Raw genomic sequence first — 20,899 nt, 5'->3', positions numbered from 1 at the left:
GAGTATAATTTTCAGAAGTTAGAAAAGCCCCACCTGCCCAAGTGTCTTGTTACTAAACTGTAAGCAAAATCAGAAGTAATCTTCTGGGTAACTATGCCAAATAGATCTCACAAAAAACGAAGAGAAGGGGATCTTGGTGAATATATTCACAGTGATTTGTTTATCAGATTAACCGTCTGTATCAGTCTGGGGCTTGGAGGCATGTAAGCCAAGTTGTATTATTTTTTTCCAGAAGTATAAATCAAGTTAGATTAACATTTTCTAGTAGCAGAGAAAAAGAATAGATTGGAAAAGTTTTAAAGGTGAGGAGGAACCCAAGAAGGTCAAGACTTGATGAGCAGAGGGTCATGTGTGCCTAAAGGTTGTTGCCAGTAAGAGCGGAAAGATGTTCCTGTCTATTTGGAAAAGAAGCAACAGCAACATTCACGTATTTCAGAATTCTATCTTGAGCTGTTCCTGAAGTCAGAAGGAAGAGTTCTGTGAAATGATGTGATAGGAGAGAGAAGGAAGAATTGTATAATTGCAGTTTCATTCTACCAGGAAGCTGCCTGGTGGCATAGTATTGAGGGTGTCATCACAGAGGTGGGATTGGTTTTCTTATATCCTCATGTAATTTCTTAACACCCACTTCTTCCTCTAAGGTGGATCCCACATAAAGAATAATTATTATTTAGTCTAATCCACACTAGCAGTGATGTCTCATAGTGGATATTAATCAACTCAATTATCTCTCAAGTTTGCAGGTATAAAGAGCAATGAACAGGCTGAAAAACATTTCTGGAGTTAAGCTTGTGCTTCAAGAATGGACAGAAAATGTGGGAAATACGTAGTGATGGAACAGTCTGGAAAACAGCCGATGAGTATTGGTGGCACCACCGTGGTATGTTCTGATAGTTCAGAGTCTTGTTTTCAATAATAATACAACTCTGATTTTTATTTTATTACAACATGGTTCTTCCCAAAAAGCAATTTGTGTGTATGTCTGTGTGGTACGCGGGCCTCTCACTGCTGTGGCCTCTCCCATTGCGGAGCACAGGCGCCGGACGCGCAGGCTCAGTGGCCATGGCTCACGGGCCCAGCTGCTCCGCGGCATGTGGGATCCTCCCAGACCGGGGCACGAACCTGCGTCCCCTGCATCGGCAGGCGGACTCTCAACCACTGTGCCACCAGGGAGGCCCCCAAAAAGCAATTTTTAATCAGAATTCTACATGAAAGACAATTTTTAGCTATTCTATGACTACTTGTTAATTAGAAAACTTGTATTTTTTTCTGTATATCAATATATGCATTATTAAGAAATTTATTTTAATACTCAGTAATCTAAGATATTAGCAATTTGGGGGGTAGCAATTTAATAAGCTGTTCAAATAATTCTCTACAGTTATCATAACTAGAGTATAAGATGACAAATCTGTGGTTGATTGCATTAACAATTTATGTTTTTAAAATGTGATATATAGATTTTTGTGTTAATTGCCTGGATTTTAGTGTAATGTGTAGATTTGTCAGAACTCAAAGATTTCATACATTTTTGAAAGTCAGAACATAATCTTGTAAGTGAATTCTAGACCTAGGAAGCAAATTATCTGGCAAGTCCTTTAGATTAGCCTCTACTTAACTACATACGAGTTTCTTTTTAGTGAAGAATTGTATTCAAGGGAATATTAGAGTTCAATTATATACAATATTATTTGACTATTGCTTATGTTTTTAGAAGAAATAATTTAGTACTGTGTGTTTTGGGATTGCCTTTTATGTAACTTTGTCTCTGACTAGAGCCCTTGATACTGGAAACATGTGGAAATGTGTTGAATGAAATCAGTATAAGTTTGAATGGACAATTACATTCTGTGAGGAAAAATATTTTTGTCCCCTGCACTAACAAGGAAGGTACAAGGCAGAGAAATTGTTCTCTTGATTCTAGATCAGCACTCCTTTCCCCTAAAGATCTTCTTTATGGTTCTTCTAGCCTTGCAGCTATGTCATTAGGTCTTCACAGTGTCAAAATACTCAGATAAAAAGGTCCCTTTACTAAGGAATTATTCATCTTGAAGATTTCCCTAGATAATAATGAGAGTTTTCAAATAAAGGGCATGTATCTTCATCACTGACTATCTCACTTTACATCTGAATATTTGGATATAATCGTAGAGAAATTTTTTTTTAATTGATGCCCATTTTCACCAGTGGATTATAGTAGCAGTTGAAGTCTACATAAAAAAGAGAAATTTAGGAGTTTGTTTTTCCCTCTTAGGAAACATGAAATGGTAATCTCTTAAGTTATGAGCATAGAATTTAAAATTTTATTCTATGAACATAGCTAATGCATATTGGGTGTATGTAATGGAGATTATTGGCTTCTACCAAGAGCTAATTAACTATAATTCATAGCCCCCCAACTTCTCAAAATTTTAACTTTAGAGACTACTCTGCTCTCAGTGCAATCACTTACCATCTTTCTTCCCTTAAATATTTTTAATTCTGGTGAGTTGGTCTTGCCAGTGAATTTTTATTTAATTACAGAAATTCAGAAAAATATTCAAGTTCATCAGCCATAAACAAACTGGATAGCTGAAGAGTAACGATAGTAATAATACAAAGAAACACAAAGCTTTTATAAAATATAAATCTGTGTGATTTTCTCAAAGCTACCTATTTAAAAACAGATGGAAATTCTCAAAGTGCTTGTGTGTATTATATCTTCTTTTATTTGGTATCACTGCATAGCTATTCTCTTTACTTCTTTGGTGTGATATTACACCTTTAGAAAAACAGAACTTGACTAATTTCTTTTTGCCTGAGTGTATTCCTTCTTGACTATATTTAATCATAATTATACTCCCTTTTATTCTTAGTTATAGTTGCTCAGTGGCCACTGTCTGCACACATATGTAGCTTGATTGTTTTAATAGAAATTCGAGATTGAGTCAGCAATGTCAATAGCATTTTTAATAACCATTTAGGATTGGTTATTTAATCAATGTAATTGAGAGAGTACATTTAAATAATGCTCTTGCTGTCCTATGAGTAAAAATTAGATAATTCTGTAATGTTTTTGAGCTATAACAAATTTATACATAACAATTTACACTCCCGTAAGAATATAACACAGATTGCTCTCTATCTTTTTCTTAAAACTGTATCTGGAGTTATTTCTCTGTCTCTCCTTTTTTTTTTTTTAGTTGAAGAAATAATCTTCTATTGTTAGAAAATAACATTTATTCAAATAAATAGAGCTAATATATTTTAACATAGTAAGTTTATAAAATGTTATAGATGGTGCTGTTGAGGAAATGTCTTAGACTGACTTCAAGAAAAACCTAACCACCAAAACCTTTCTTATTTGAACCCATCCTTTTAATTCATTTACTTTAAAAAATTCAACATGTATTTAAAAGACTTCAAGAATAATGTAATAGGCATGTATGTACCAAACACCAAGTTTAAGAAATAAACCATTACAGATGTAGTTGAAGTCTTTGTTTTTTTAGTTTTTTATTGGATATATTTGACACATAACATTGTAAATTTAAGGTGTACAATGTGCTACTTTGATGTTATTATATATTGTAATATGATTAGCTGTAGCAATATTTATCACATTACATAACTATAGTACAAGAATGTTGTCTATATTCATTATTCTATGTATTAGATCACTACTTGTTGCAAGTTTGTGAAATCTTTTGTTTATATCTTCCCAACACCCTTCCCTTCCTCCTTTGTGCTACCCACTCCATAAAGACTATGGTGAATATGTTTGTACGCAAACATTTTCCAGCTTCTAATCCTTATCATATTTATCTGCACATATTTTATCAAATTCAAACAAGCCTGTTGTGCTTCACCAATGGAGCATAAGATCTGTAAGAGCAGAAAAATCAAATAGAAACTAGAAAATGCGTGTTGAGAGATTACTAAATGACTTGTCTTCCGTAGGTCTTTCATGGACTGCCTAGTTCTGTTGAAAAATGAGGATGGCATTAATAATGTTAAGGCTACAAGACGCATTCTGGTATGAGGAATTTCAGTTAGTAGGTTGTGGACAGATGGCTACTGGTCTTATTAGACTTAGAAATCCTGGGCAGTAGAACCTGAAAAATGTAACTTTGTTATTGTTTTGAAAACCTTTATTTTTAAAAATAGCTGTAGTCTTATAGAAAACTGCAAACATAGTACAGAGAATTCCCATATACCTAGAACCTAATTTCCTCTATTTTTTCTTCCAGCTTTATTGGGATATAATTGACATATAGCACTGTATAAATTTAAGTTGTATGGCATAAATTTTGTATGTAGTTGTATGGCATGATTTTACTTACATACATTATTAAATGATTATCACAATAAGTTTAGTGAACATTCATAATCTCATATAGATACAAAATTAAATAGAATTTTTTGTGATAAGATCTCAGGATTTACTTTCTTAACTTTCATATATAACATACAGCAGTGTTAATTATATGTATCATGTTGCACATTACACCCCTAGTACTCCTTTATCTTATAACTGGAAGTTTCTTCCTTTTGGTTGCCTTCATCCAATTACCCCTTGCCTCCATGGACCCCACCTCTGATAACCACAAATCTGATCTCTTTTTCTATGAGTTTGTTTGTTTTTGAAATTTAATTGACCTACAGCACTATATTATTTTCTGTTATACAACATAGTGATTTGATGTTGCTCTACGTTTCAAAATGATCACCACGGTAACTGTAGTTATGATGTTACCATACAAAGATATTATATAGTTAATGACTGCACATTTCATTCCTGTGACTCATTTATTTTGCAACTGGAATTTTGTACCTCGTAATCTCCTTCATCTATTTACCTCAACAGTTTCCCATATTATTAACATCTTACATTAATATGGTACCTTTGTTACAATTAATGAACCAAGGTTGATATATTATTGTTTTAAAAAGTCCATACTTTATTCAGACTTTTTAGTTTTTACTTACTGCCCCTTTTCTGTTCCAGGATCCCATCACAGCTACCAAATTAGGTTTAGCCATCATGACTCCTTAGGCTTCTATTGGCTGTGACAGTTTCTCAGACTTTCCTTGGTTTTGATGACCTTGATAGTTTTGACAAATACTAGTCAGATATTTGGTAGAATTTCCCTCAATAGGGATTTGTCTGATTTTTTTTTATCATTAGCCTGGGGCTCTGTATTTTTTTGTTTTGTTTTGTTTGTTTGTTTTCCTTTTAGGGAAGACCATGGAAGCAAAGTGCCATTCTCATCACATCAGATCAACAGTACCTATTATTATTTATTTATTTATTTTTTGTGGTACGTGGGCCTCTCACTGCTGTGGCCTCTCCCGTTGCGGAGCACAGGCTCCCGACGCGCAGGCTCAGCGGCCATGGCTCACGGGCCCAGCCGCTCCACGGCATGTGGGATCTTCCCGGACCGGGGCACGAACCCGTGTCCCCTGCATCGGCAGGCGGACTCTCAACCACTGCGCCACCAGGGAAGCCCAACAGTACCTATTATTAACATGATTTATTATTGTTGATGTTGACTTTGATCACCTGGATGAGGTAATACTTAACAAGGTTCTTAAAGTTGTTCTCCACTCGTCCCTTTCCAAACTATATTCTTTGGAAGTTGCTGTGCTTAGCCCACTCTTAAAGAGTGGGGAGTTATGTTCCGTGAGAGTGTAGTATCTATGTCAATCATTTGGGATTCTTCTGCATAGGAGATTTACCTCTTCTTCCTCATTCACTTATTTGTTCAATCATTTATATCAGTATTGACTCCCAGATGTTTGTTTTATACTTCGGATTATAATCCAATACTACTTTAAGTTTTTTGCTCCAATTGTTATAGATTTGGCTATTGAGAGCTCTTTCAGCTGGTTCCTGTGTCACTTTGACATACTGACATACCTCTATCATTGTTATTATTATTATTTTTTTTTTGGTGAAGCATGGAGGATTTCCTTAATCTCTGGTGCTACAAGATGCTCCAGGCTCATCTTGTATATTTCCACACCCAGCCCTATAATCAGCAATTTCGCCAAGGATCCTTGGTTCCTTTCGCTAGAGAATGGTATCAGAAACCAATGTCTGGGTACTTGTTCCTGCTAGTGTGTTGTTGCTTCTAGGTCCTCTCAGCTGACAAAGCAAGGAAATATGTGTGTATGTTAACCAGTGTGTACACATGTGTCTATAAATATTTCTGTATGCAATCATCTGCATTTATATTAAGCTAAACGTGAATTCATACTGAATTCCAACTTTTTAAATTTTTTTATATTTATCTGTATTCAGTGATCTCATTAATTCACTTATTCTAACATTCTGTCTATAGATTCTTTTGGATTGTTTTTGAATATTAATTTATTTTTCTATACAGCAGGTTCTTATTAGTTATCCATTTAATACGTATTAGTGTATACATGTCAATTCCAATCTCCCAATTCATCACACTGCCCCCACCACGCCGCCGCTTTCCCCCCTTGATGTCCATACGTTTGTTCTCTACATCTGTGTCTCAATTTCTGCCCTGAAAACCGGTTCATCTGTACCATTTTTCTAGGTTCCACATATATGATTTAATATACAATATTTGTTTTTCTCTTTCTGACTTACTTCACTCTGTATGACAGTCTCTAGATCCATCCACGTCGCTACAAATGACCCAATTTCGTTCCTTTTTATGGCTGAATAATATTCCACTGTATATATGTACCACATCTTCTTTATCCATTCGTCTGTCAATGGGCATTTAGGTTGCTTCCATGACCTGGCTATTGTAAATAGTGCTGCAATGAACATTGGGATGCATGTGTCTTACTGAATTATGGTTTTCTCTGGGTATATGCCCAGTAGTGGGATTGGTGGGTCATATGGTAAATCTATTTTTAGTTTTTTAAGGAACTTCCGTACTGTTCTCCATAGTGGCTGTATCAGTTTACATTCCCACCAACAGTGCAAGAGGGTTCCCTTTTCTCCACACCCTCTCCAGCATTCGTTGTTTGTAGATTTTCTGATGATGCCCATTCTAACTGGTGTGAGGTGATACCTCGCGGTAGTTTTGATTTGCATTTCTCTAATAATTAGTGATGTTGAGCAGCTTTTCATGTGCTTCCTGGCCATCTGTATGTCTTCTTTGGAGAAATGTCTATTTAAGTCTTCTGCCCATTTTGGATTGGGTTGTTTGTTTCTTTAATATTGACCTGCATGAGCTCTTTATATATTTTGGAGATTAATCCTTTCCCCATTGATTCGTTTGCAAATATTTTCTCCCATTTTGAGGGTTTTCTTTTCGTCTTGTTTATGGTTTCCTTTGCTGTGCAAAAGCTTCGAAGTTTCATTAGGTCCCATTTGTTTATTTTTGTTTTTATTTCCATTACTCTAGGAGGTGGGGCAAAAAAGATCTTGCTGTGATTTATGTCAAAGAGTGTTCTTCCTATGTTTTCCTCCAAGAGTTTTATAGTGTCCAGTCTTACAGTTAGGTCTCTAATCCAGTTTGAGTTTATTTTTGTGTATGGTGTTAGGTAGTGTTCTAATTTTATTCTTTTACATGTAGCTGTCCAGTTTTCCCAGCACCACTTATTGCAGAGACTGTCTTTTCTCCATTATATGTCCTTGCCTCCTTTGTCATAGATTAGTTGACCATAGGTGCGTGCATTTATCTCCGGCTTTCTATCTTTTTCCATTGATCTATGTTTCTGTTTTTGTGCCAGTACCATATTGTCTTGATTACTGTAGCTTTGTAGTATAGTCTGAAATGAGGGAGTCTGATTCCTCCAGGTCCATTTTTTTCCCTCAAGACTGCTTTAGCTATTCGGGATCTTTTGTATCTCCATACAAATTGAAAATTTTTTGTTCTAGTTCTGTATAAACTGCCATTGGTAATTTGATGGGGATTGTGTTGAATCTGTAGATTGCTTTGGGTAGTATAGTCATTTTCACAACGTTGATTCTTCCAATCCAAGAACATGATATATCTCTACATCTGTTGGTATCATCTTTAATTTCTTTCATCAGCGTCTTACAGTTTTCTGCATACAGACCTTTTGTCTCCTGAGGTAGGTTTATTCCTAGGTATCTTATTCTTTTTGTTGCAATGGTAAATGGGAGTATTTCCTTAATTTCTCTTTCATATTTTTCATCATTAGTGTATAGGAATGCAACAGATTTCTCTGCATTAATTTTGTATCCTGCAACTCTACCAAATTCATTGATTAGCTCTAATAGTTTTCTGGTGGCATCTTTAGGATTCTCTATGTATAGTATCATGTCATCTGCAAACAGTGACAGTTTTACTTCTTCTTTTCCAATTTCTATTCCTTTTATTTCTTTTTCTCTGATTGCCATGGCTAGAACTTCCAAAACTATGTTGAATAATAGTGGTGAGAGTGGACTTCTTTGTCTTGTTCCTGATCTTAGAGGAAATGCTTTCACTTTTTCACCATTGAGAATGATGTTTGCTGTGAGTTTGTCATATATGGCCTTTATTATGTTGAGGTAGGTTCCCTCTGTGCCCACTTTCTGGAGACTTTTTGTCATAAATGGGTGTTTAACTTTGTCAAAAGCTTTTTCTGCATCTATTGGGATGATCATATGGTTTTTCTTCTTCAATGTGTTAATATGGTGTTATCACATTGATTGATTTGTGTATATTGAAGAATCCTTGCATCCCTGGGATAAATCTCACTTGATCATTGTGTATGATCCTTTTAATGTGTTGTTGGATTCTGTTTGCTAGTACTTTGTTGAGGACTTTTGCATCTATATTCATCAGTGATACTGGTCTGTAATTTTCTTTTTTTGTAGTATCTTTGTCTGGTTTTGTTATCAGGGTGATGGTGGCCTCATAGAATGAGTTTGAGAGTATTCCCCCCTCTGCAATTTTTTGGAAGAGTTTGAGAAGGATGGGTGTTAGCTCTTCTCTTAGTGTTTGATAGAATTCACCTGTGAAGCCATCTGTTCCTGGTCTTTTGTTTGTTGGAAGATTTTAATCACAGTTTCAATTTCATTACTTGTGATTGGTCTGTTCATATTTTCTATTTCTTCCTGGTTCAGTCTTGGTAGGTTATACCTTTGTAAGAATTTGTCTATTTTTTCCAGGTTGTCCATTTTATTGGCATAGAGTTTCTTGTAGTAGTCTCTTAGGATGCTTTGTATTTCTGCGGTGTCTGTTGTAACATCTCCTTTTTCATTTCTAATTTTATTTATTTGAGTCCTCTCCCTCTTTTTCTTGATGAGTCTGGCTAATGGTTTCTCAATTTTGTTTATCTTCTCAAAGAACCATCTTTTAGTTTTATTGATCTTTGCTGTTGTTTTCTTTGTTTCTATTTCATTTATTTCTGCTCTGATCTTTATGATTTCTTTCCTTCTGCTAACTCTGGGTTTTGCTTATTCTTCGTTCTCTAGTTCCTTTATGTGTAAGGTTAGATTGTTTATTTGAGATTTTTCTTGTTTCTTGTGATAGGCTTGTATTGCTATAAACTTCCCTCTTAGAACTGCTTTGGCTGCATCCCATAGGCTTTGGATCATTGTGTTTTCATTGTCATTTGTTACTAGGTATGTTTTGATTTTCTCTTTGATTTTTTCAGTGATCTCTTGGTTATTTAGTAATGTATTGTTTAGCCTCCATGTGTTTGTGTTTTTTACATTTTTTTTTTCCTGTAATTGATTTCTAATCTCATAGCGTTGTGGTCAGAAAAGATGCTTGATATGATTTCAGTTTTCTTAAGTTTCCTGAGTCTTGATTTGTGACCCAAGCTATGATCTATGCTGGAGAATATTCCGTGTGCACTTGAGAAGAAAGTGTAATCTGCTGTTTTTGGATGGAATGTCCTATGAATATCAATTAAATCTATCTGGTGTATTGTGTCATTTGAAGCTTGTGTTTCCTTATTAATTTTCAGTTTGTATGATCTGTCCATTGGTGTAAGTGAGGTGTTAAAGTCCCCCACTATTATTGTGTTACTGTCACTTTCCTCTTTTATAGCTGTTAGCAGTTGCCTTATGTATTGAGGTGCTCCTATATTGGGTGCATATATATGTATAATTATATCTTCTTCTTGGATTGATCCCTTGATCATTATGTAGTGTCCTTCCTTGTTTCTAGTAACATTCTTTACTTTAAAGTCTAGTTTATCTGATATGAATATTGCTACTCCAGGTTTCTTTTGATTTCCAATTGCAGGGAATATCTTTTTCCATCCCCTCACTTTTGGTCTGTATGTGTCCCTAGGTCTGAATTGGGTCTCTTGTAGACAGCATATATATGGGTCTTGTTTTTGTATCCATTCAGCAAGCCTGTGTCTTTTGTTTGGAGCATGTAATCCATTCACGTTTAAGGTGATTATCGATATGTATGTTCCTATGACCATTTTCTTAATTGTTTTGGGTTGGTTTTTGTAGGTCCTTTTCTTCTCTTGTGTTTCCCACTTAGAGAAGTTCCTTTAGCATTTGTTGTAGAGCTGGTTTGGTGGTGCTGAATTCTCTTAGCTTTTGCTTATCTGCAAAGCTTTTGATTTCTCCACTGAATCTGAATGAGTTCCTTGCTGGATAGAGTAATCTTGGTTGTGGGTTCTTCCCTTTCATCATTTTAATTACATCTTGCCACTCCCTTCTGGTTTGTAGAGTTTCTGGTGAGAAATCAGCTGTTAACCTTCTGGGAGTTCCCTTGTAATTTGTCATTTTTTCCTTGCTGCTTTCAATAATTTTTCTTTGTCTTTAATTTTTGCCAAATTGATTAGTATGTGTCTCGCTGTGTTTCTCCTTGGTTTTATCCTGTGTGGGACTCTCTGCACTTCCTGGACTTGGGTGGCTATTTCCTTTCCCATGTTAGGGAAGTTTTCGACTATAATCTCTTCAAATATTTTCTCGGGTCCTTTCTCTCTTCTCCTTCTGGGACCCCTGTAGTGTGAACGTTGTTGCATTTAATGTTGTCCCAGAGGTCTCTTAGGCTGTCTTCATTTCTTTTCTCTTTTTTTTTCTTTATTATGTTCCACAGCAGTGAATTCCACCATTCTGTCTTCCAGGTCACTTATCCGTTCTTCTGCCTTAGTTATTCTGCTATTGATTCCTTCTAGTGTATTTTTCATTTCAGTTATTGTATTGTTCAACTCTGTTTGTTTGTTGTTTAATTCTTCTAGATCTTTGTTAAACATTTCTTGCATCTTCTCTATCCTTGTCTCCATTCTTTTCCCGAGGTCCTGGATCATCTCCACTGTCATTATTCTGAATTCTTTTTCTGGAAGGTTGCCTATCTCCACATCATTTAGTTGTTTTTGGGGGGTTTTATCTTGTTCCTTCATCTGGTACATAACCCTCTGCCTTTTCATCTTGTCTATTTTTCTGTGAATGTGTTCTTTGTTCCACAGGCTGCAGGATTGTAGTTCTTCTTGCTTCTGTTTTCTGCCCTCTGGGGGATGAGTTTATCTAAGAGGCTTGTGCAAGTTTTGTGATGGGAGGCACTGGTGGTGGGTAGAGCTGACTGTTGCTCTGGTGGGCAGAGTTCAGTAAAACTTTAATCCACTTGACTGCTGTTGGCTGGGGCTGTGTCCCCTCTCTGTTGGTGGTTTGGCCTGAGACAACCCAACATGAGAGCCTACCTGGGCTCTTTGGTGGAGCTAATGGCAGAGTCTGGGAGGGCTTACGGCAAGGAATATTTCCCAGAACTTCTGCTGCCAGTGTTCTTGTCCTCACGGTGAGACAGAGCCACCACTGCCTCTGCAGAACATCGTCCAACACTAGCAGGTAGGTCTGGTTCGGTCTCCCCTGGGGTCACTGCTCCTTCCCCTGGGTCCCGATGCGCACACTACTTTGTGTGTGCCCTCCAGGAGTGGAGTCTCTGTTTCCCCCTGTCCTGTCGAAGTCCTGCAATCAAATTCCGCTAGCCTTCAAAGTCTGATTCTCTAGGAATTCCTACTCCCGTTACCAGACCCCATGTTTGGAAGCCTGACGTGGGGCTCAAAACTTCAATCCAGTGGGTGGACTTCTGTGGTATAAGTGTTCTCTAGTTTGTGAGTCACCCACCCAGCAGTATGGGATTTGATTTTATTATGATTGCACCCCTCCTACCATCTCACTGCGGCTTCTCCTTTGTCTTTGGATGTGGGGTATCTTTTTTGGTGAGTTCCAGTGTCTTCCTGTTGATGATTGTTCAGCAGTTAGTTGTGATTCTGGTGTTCTCTCAAGAGGGAGTGAGAGCACGTCCTTCTTCTCTGCCATCTTGGACCCTCTTTTGGATTTTCTATAAACCCAATCATGTCTTTGTTTTTTCATATTTTATAACTTTATTTTTGTTTTTCTAACAATGCACTGGCTACAACCTCCAATGTAATGTTGAATGGAAGTGGTGAAAGTGAACATTTAGTGTTGTTCCCAAATTCAGGGGGAAACATGAAATATTTTACCATTAATTATGATGTTAGTTTAGGTTTTATGGAGCTATCCTTTATCAGATTATGGAAAATCTCTTCTATTACTAATTTGCTCAGAAATTTTATCACAGATGGTTGTTGAATTTTGCCAGAAGTCTTTCTGCATTTTTTTGATATATTCACATGTGTTTTTCTCCTTTATTTCTGTTAATGTGGTGAATTATATTAGCTGTTTTGAATGTTAAACTAACTTTCATTCTAAGTTAGTTTAGGTAGCTGGGTAGACCTCACTTGGTTATGAGTTTTTACCATTTTGATATATTTTTGGGTTTAATTTACTATTATTTTGTTTATAATGTTTGTATGTATATTCTTCAGAGATTGACCTTCAGAGATTTCAAGGTCAGCTCTTTAACATCCTATGCCAGGCAGCCTCAAAGTATGGCAAATGTCCTTAGGGGGAAACCAGTCTTGTGTTTAAGTCCCTTTCTGATAGCAGGATTTTATCTCCTAATCACTATGATACTGCTGAAGACTTTACTCTGCCTTTCCATCCTGATTTCCAGCCTCCTGAGCTATTCCAGAACATTACAAAGGCCTTGTGTTTGGGGACCCCCTATTTTCCAGTCTGTTATGCCAGACTCACATGAACAGCAAAAGTTTTGCTGACTCTTTTGTTAGTCAGAACCTCAACTCATACTCATAATCAACAAATGCTCCCAGAAAATAAAATGGCCTATGATTATTAGATCACCTTGGAAAAGCTCTTTCTTCTTTTAAATTTTAAGTAATCTGATTTTCACTTCTTTGAAAGCCCTTCAATTTTATTTATTGATTGATTGATTGATTGCAGTGGGAGAAGTGTCCTATTGCAATTTACTATACCTAGACTCTCACTTCACCTCTTTAGATTTGATTTTCTCATTATGAATAAGACCACAAAGTGTTGTTCTTTATAAGCCTTGAAGTCTCTAGAATTTTCATTTTGGGACTTTTAAATTCTATTTTATTAAAAAAATTTTTTTCTGGAAAGTAATTTATTATTCCATACTAGCTGAAGCACACAAATTTATGGCCATGTAGAATTACACAGAAGTATGTAATTTTTTTTATTGAATAAAAGATTCTTTAAATTCTATAGTTCTTTACAATTTTCAGAAGTTTCATACATATGATTTTATATATTCTCATAATAACCCTTTCCCCACCCATCCTCCTCCCCCTTTCCTCTCCCCACTGGTAACCAATAGTTTGTTCTCTGTATTTGTGAGTCTGCTTCTTTTCTGTTTTATTCACTAGTTTGTTGTATTTTTTATTTTACAGTATTTGTCTTTCTCTGTCTGACTTATTTCACTTAGCGTAATGCACTCCAACTCCATCCATGTTGCTGCAAATGGCAAGAATTCATTCTTTTTTATGGCTGAGTAGGATTCCACTGTAGATATATATCACATCTTCTTTATCCATTCATCTGTTGATGAACACTTAGGTTGCTTCCATACTTTGGCAATTGTAAATAATGCTGCTATGAACATTGGGGTGCACGTATCTCTTTGAATTAGTGTTTTTGTTTTTTTCAGTTATATTCCCAGGAGTGGAATTGCTGGGTCATATGATAATTCTATTTTTAGTTTTTTGAGAATCCTCCATACTATTTTCCACAGTGGCTGCACCAATTTACGTTCCCACCAACAGAGTAGGAGTGTTCCCTTTTCTCCACATCCTATTATGGGACTTTTTAAAATATCTCTCTACATCAGCTTGCCACATAATGATATTTAACAAATCCTTTAAATATGATGAAGGTAAAAGATAATGCCTGAATTTTAATGTGAATAATTATATAAAATAATTAAATGTAATTTATGATGACCTAATTCGATTTTCTTATTTTGAGAAGAAATATAATAAATGTATTTATTTATTCCTCAGGTTTCAAATGATCTTATTTGATCAAATAAGCCATAATATGACATAATCTAATTTATATTTGTCCGAATTGTATTACTTTAGGCACAAAATACAATAGCATCTTATTTTTCTCCCATTCTTTTCTGTACACAGCCATTCCCGAACCTTGGAAACGATGAAGCTCAGAGTTCAGCCTGTAAGTTTGCAACATCAATTGATGTAACTGGTGATGCTGGTCCCAATTTAAATGACATCTGCATCAACAGAGGGACCCTTGGACTTCCAAATTTTCCAAACAGAGAATCCCAACATTTTCAGGTAATGTCTGGGGTGACACTGTTTCTCTGGGTTATGATGTAATCCACATGGAAGTGTTTTTGATCTAATATTAGAGAAAAAACATTCAATCAATTAACATTGTTCTTTTGAAAATCTACAGCATCCTTTGAACATGTCAAATCACTGAGAGGGAATGCAGAAGAGGTAGATTTATGGGACTCTTAATTTAAGGAGCTAATGATCTTGATGGAAAGAAAAAACACCTATAAAGTTTAGGGAAAATATATAAGCATCAAAAAAAACCCCAAAGTTTTGGGTTCCTTTTTTTGGAGGACCGAGTAGCTGATGACAGCAAATGCATTGACAGTGAATGACGTTGTAACCCTTGCTCAGTGGAAGGTGAAGTCATGTGTTAAAGCCCTGGGGCCCTAGTCTGTGGGTGATCTGGCTCACTCTCCTTCACTTCCTGCTTCTGAGCATAACTGTGGGCCTTCTGTTAGCCTCCTGTTTCTGACCTCTTCTGACCTCGTGTGTTTTCAACCTTGACTTAGACAATATCTAGCCTTGCCTTGGTTTGGTGCCCAGAAGCAGATTTCCGGTGTTCTTTACACTGTTTCTCATCATTCTGTTTTCTTCACCTTGAGACCTGATCTCCGAGTCTTTCCTCCATTCCTCCCCCTACTCCAGGTGAAAACTTGATTTTGACTGATTGCTACTGATGCCTGGCAGTTTGGTTCGATTCTTCTGGCCCTGGACTACACCCCTCCTCTGATTAATCCTGCTACAGAGACAGTTTGGAAAGACTTTGATAAGAGAAGAGAGGATAAACTCTTAATGACAAGAAACACTGTGGAAGAAGGCTTTTGATAGAATTATTTAGAGAATATATCTCTGATGACCTCAAACAAACCAGACCAATCAGAGAGCTGAAAGTTATTTTAGATGCCTTTACTTAGCCACAGATGGAAAACATCGCGGTCTAGGAAGTTTAGATTGTTTGTAAGAATTCACACATCTAGATAGTAGCAGTAATAGCACTTGAGCACAGGTCTCAGGTTAGGTTAAGATGAGTTTTTATTAATCTTGCTCCTCTTTTTAAAAATTCAAACAAAAAATGAGGGTAATTTTCCTCTGAGGTGTGAGTATGGTCCTTCCTCTCCTCCCCCTTTGATTTCCTTTCTAAGGCCTAGATGACATGGGGCAGGAGGTGCCATTAGTCATTGGGCTCTCTTAGTTGGTGCCACAAATTCCCTTAGCCTTGGTACCCAATGCCCTTGAACTGCTTCTGATTGCCTAGTGGGTGTCACTCTCAACACCCAAATTGTGGTTTATTGTCTGAGACAGTGTCCACTATTTTGGAAAATTGAAGAGTTACCCTACATGCTCCAATGACATATGTGCTCTTTGTTTCCTTTAGTGATTGTTTTCAGTCATAAGAAAATGGATAAGAATGAGCTAATTAGTGAAATCAGATGTTTTTTGAGTACTTAGAAAGTGCTAGGACAACATTATTCATACTGTTTTCTTATTTACTGTTTAGCCTTATTAAATAGGTGATATTATCCATGCAAGGGAATTGAGGCTTTGCAAGACATGGCAAATTTCCACATACCACCATCTACCTAGTAAAAGGTGGACTTAAAATTTAAACCTAAATCTGTTAGATTCAAATGGCTATGCCCTTAATTACTATAAAGCCCCGCCTTCTGCAAAAATCTAATTTGAAGGATGTTTCTTATTCTAATTTTCTCAATAACATTTGGAGGTAGATATTATTATCCCCACTTTTGATACAAGGCAAGTTGAGAATTAGGCAAGTTAAGAAACTTGCTCAGAATATAATGGGATGGAATTCAAATTCAAGACTCTCTTGTCTCAAGGCTTACATGTTTTATACTATGCAATGTTTCCTCTACAATAACAGATTAGAGAGATATTACAAAGTAATATTACTGACACTAATCCCTATTCTAATCTTGTAGATTTTTATGGATGAAAAAATAAGATCAAAGAGGTTAACATCTTACACAGTGAAAATAGCTGGTGGCGCACAAGATGGATTTCAACCAATGTCTTCAACTCTGATTTGCATGCTGCCATTGCTAACCTGTATGAACAGCTAGCTAGAATATTTGATAGGCTGTTAATTAATGCATTTAAAATGGAAGGCTGTAAAGCAGACACAAATCTGGTAGTTGATAGGCCAATGAAGGGAGAAGATTTTATCAGGTGATATTTTGGGTCCCTCAAATCATGGGATGCAGCAGTCAGACACACACGTGTAGATACTTCATTTGATGGTGGGAGGAATAAACAGTTTCTAAGATGACATTTAATATTTCTTTTAGCTTTAAATACACATGAAAAGAAAGCAGACAGATCAGTGGCTATTCCTTTATTCCTATTACAAAGACCAAGCCTTTCCCAAATGAAACATTAAACTTGAGCCAATATTTATTACTACAGGCTATTAAGGTATTTTTTATGTTTATACATTCTTCTACTGAAGTAATCTATATATAAAAAGATTATAAATGACATATTTTTCTTGCAACATTTGGTTTCAACTTCAGTAATTATATTTAAATCCTTTTCAGGTGACACGAAGTTTGTTTAGTGGCTGGTCTCTGTGGAAAATATTCCTGGCTTGTCTCTTAGCTTCTGTGATAACAGTGGCAATTGGAGTACTCATAGTGTCTCTGGTGTATAATGGGAAAAATAATAATGCCCCCATTTTTATACAACTTACTCAAAACCAGGGGACAATCTCATTGACTGAAACAAGCTCATCTGATAGTTCCAAAACTACAGTTGCCACTAGCACTACAGATTCTACCACAACATCCAGTACCATGACTACCATCACTGAGCACACTTCAACGGAACTTACAAGTATACCAACCACTGATTCCACAGAAACCACAATTGCAACAGACGCCACTTCAACTGAAAAAACGATCACAGATATAACTGAGGGCACGACCAAAACAGCCACCACTGCTTCCACCACTTCTACTGAGACTATGACTACCACAGTTGCCACCACCACACCTCATCCAACTACCACGACAGTGGCCGGCACTACCACTGAGGGTACAACCACAACAGACACAACTGCTTCTTCCACTTCTACTTAGACTACAACTACCACGGTGGCCACCACCACACCTCAACCAACTACCACGACAACGGCCGGCACTACCACTGAGGGTACAAGCACAACAGACACAACTGCTTCCACCACTTCTACTGAGAGTATGACTACCACAGCTGCCACCACTTCAGCTGAACCAACTAGCACAACTACTATTACTACCATGGGTGATTCCAGTGTCAGTAACTGCCAGCATAAAGCTACAGTGACCAAAATAACCACTTCTAAAGCAAGACTACTTAATGACAATTCAGCTAACACTAAAATGATAGTGAATTCATCCGCACAACAACATTTAGATGTAACAGTACCATATATTAGACCTGACCATTTAATGTGGATAGTCTCTACTTTGTGAGGTTTTTCATAATACAATTTTCATGCAAAGTAAATCCAATCCATTTATTTATGCTGGAAAGCTGTTACGATTAAATAGAAAGTTACCAAATGTGATTACAGTCTTTTATTATTATAAAGTTGTAGTCTTTAATACACTAATTCCATATGTAATAAGGAAAATACATTCTATATGGTAAGGGTGTTTTAAATAGATTTACATATTACCACATCTTCTTTTTAGATTGTGCCCACATTATTTTCATTTCATTTTCTCTTTAAATCATTTTGATATATAAGTAAAATTTTAAATGTGTTATCACTATTTTCAATTAATAATTTTGTTTTCTACTACTTTTTGCAGTAATCTTATAAAGGCATTCAATTAAATACTTTCGATAAATATTTACTTATGCCTGCTATCTGCTGAAATACCAGAGAAAATTCAGAAAAAGAAAATAGCAATGCTGCGAGTAATAAACTTACAAATTTGGATTCTGTTACTTAGAATTCTTGGTAATTCACAGGTTTAAATCAATGTTGATGGTACACGCACTCTACTGCAGTCCTACTGAATCAGAATCCTCAAGGGTGATCCAGAAATCTATATTTTTCAAAAAGTGTGCAAACAGGACTGATAACTGCTACTTGAAGCAGTGAATTCAGAAGGCATTGTAACCTGTATCTTTGATGTTAGTGAGATTGATATAAATCAGTAAATATTCTTTAAAGCACTAACAAAAGTCAATTCCATTTGTTGGTGTTAATTTTACCTATAAACAAAGGATGCTGAATAACATATAGACACGTGAGCACATGGTAGGGACTGGGTATGGAAATGCTTTCCTTACCCAAAAGGAAAAATGTGTTTTCCAGTAATTTAAAACAAATATTTTAGTGGTCACTATGCTAATAAGAAATAATTTTTAACTGTCCTTCCAAGTCAGCCTTACAGAGTTACTTTCCCCCTGTATTGCCAACCTACTTACTCTAACTATATGCAATTAATGTAATAAAACTTTATTAGAACACTTTAATTCTGTTTCCTTCATTATTTTTGTTTTTGTTTTTGTTTTTGTTTTGCGTTACGCAGGCCTCTCACTGTTGTGGCTTCTCCCGTTGCGGAGCACAGGCTCCGGACGTGCAGGCTCAGCAGCCATGGCTCACGGGCCCAGCCGCTCCGCGGCACGTGGGATCTTCCTGGACAGGGGCATGAACCCGTGTCCCCTGCATCGGCAGGCGGACTCTCAACCACTGCGCCACCAGGGAAGCCCCATTATTTTTTTAATTAGTGATACTGTATATTATTTATTAAATGTATCACTGACTGAACTTTTCTTTTGTTAAAGAAGACGTAACTTTTACCATTTTCCAGCTCTACATCTCTTCATTTCATCAGGATGAGACATGTTCTGCAGTAGGTCCCTTGTGTAAATAAATACAAGTTTGCTCTGTAAAGGATGGAAGATTTTTCCCAGTTTAACACATTGTGGGTGCGCAATGGATTTTTAATAAATGTTCATCACAGCAACAGTTTATTAGGTAAGCTTCCTGAAGGCAGGAACCTGGCCCCTATGTTTAACCAGTGTGTGTACCTGGCAACTAACAGGTAATAAATATTTTGCTCAATAAATTAAAATAGCAAAAAGTATAAGAATTTATTATTAAATGAAGAAGATTTTAGAATTGGAATTATACTGTTAAATCATCTTTTTTTTTTTTTTTTTTTTTTGCGGTATGTGGGCCTCTCTCTGTTGTGGCCTCTCCCATTGCAGAGCACAGGCTCCAGACACGCAGGCTCATCGGCCATGGCTCACGGGCCCAGCCACTGCACGGCACGTGGGATCTTCCCGGACCGGGGCACGAACCCACGTCCCCTGCATCGGCAGGCAGACTCTCAACCACTGCGCCACCAGGGGAGCCCCTAAATCATCTTTTAATATACTTTTAATGTTAAGCTATTCTAATTAGTATCAGTTTTCTAAAATGTTTTTTAGTTGAAATACACATATGTGCAGAAAATGCACATATCATAAGGTACAGCTCAATGAGTTTTCACCGAGTGAACACACCCATACCCCAATCAAGAAACAGAACCTTACCAGCTCTTCAGAAACCTGCCATGTGCCCACACCCAAACACCACCTCCTTTGTCCTTCCCCCAAAGTAAAACACTGTTCTGATTTCTAACACCGCGGACCACTCTGTCTGATTGCGAACATAGCAGGAATGGAATTGGTATAGTATGTACTCTTTTGTGTCTGACTTCTTTGGCTCAGCTTTTTACTTGTGAGATTCATACATGTTTTATAATGATTTGTCTCTGAGGATGAGTGATAGAGTATATATGGGTGTTCCATGTAAAATTCTTTATATCTCTTTGTATATTTGAAATATTTCCTAATTTTCCAAAAGCAGTGTGGCTAGGACACAGCAAGTGTTGTCTGCATGAATGCACAATGAAGTCAGCTGGGGCTAACTTACTTTAGATCTTATACGTTTTGCTAAGTTTTAGTGATTTTCCTTTCCCCAGAGGAATGCCATTGAGGAGTTTTGAGCCGGAAAGTGACATATCTTATTTAATTTTAGGTGGAACAATGTGAATGCCTTGCAGAAAAGGGATTGGAGGACTGAAAAAGTAGAAATAGAAAAATTAGATTTTTGCAGTGGGTTCGGTAAAAGGAGATACAGAAATACATCCTTTCTGAACCTGTCTCTAGTCCTCCCAGCTAAGTCCACCAAACCTTCCAACCTATAGCCCCTGTTTTACCTCTGTTTCTGCCCAAGTTCCAGAACTGACCATATCAGAGAAAAATATTATTTAAGTGCTGGGCAGGCATGCTTCATATGCTCATCTTCTGA

At 36.7% G+C, this 20,899-nt stretch overlaps 1 protein-coding gene across 1 annotated transcript; it reads left to right on the top strand.

Annotated features, from left to right (window-relative positions):
* The first annotated feature begins 802 nt into the window (after positions 1 to 802).
* DYNAP (dynactin associated protein) lies at positions 803 to 17,684 on the top strand. Its single transcript, XM_029222830.1, has 3 exons — positions 803 to 880; positions 14,422 to 14,586; positions 17,145 to 17,684. The coding sequence occupies exons 1-3, from the start codon at positions 803 to 805 to the stop codon at positions 17,682 to 17,684; spliced, it is 783 nt and encodes a 260-aa protein (XP_029078663.1).
* The last annotated feature ends 3,215 nt before the right edge of the window (positions 17,685 to 20,899 follow it).

This window comes from Monodon monoceros, unplaced genomic scaffold (genome assembly GCF_005190385.1).
Source record: "Monodon monoceros isolate NGI ecotype Baffin Bay Population unplaced genomic scaffold, NGI_Narwhal_1 Super_Scaffold_1, whole genome shotgun sequence".
Lineage (NCBI taxonomy): Eukaryota > Metazoa > Chordata > Mammalia > Artiodactyla > Monodontidae > Monodon > Monodon monoceros.
Note: the sequence above shows the minus strand (reverse complement) of the source record. Positions and strands in the feature narration are given on the sequence as shown.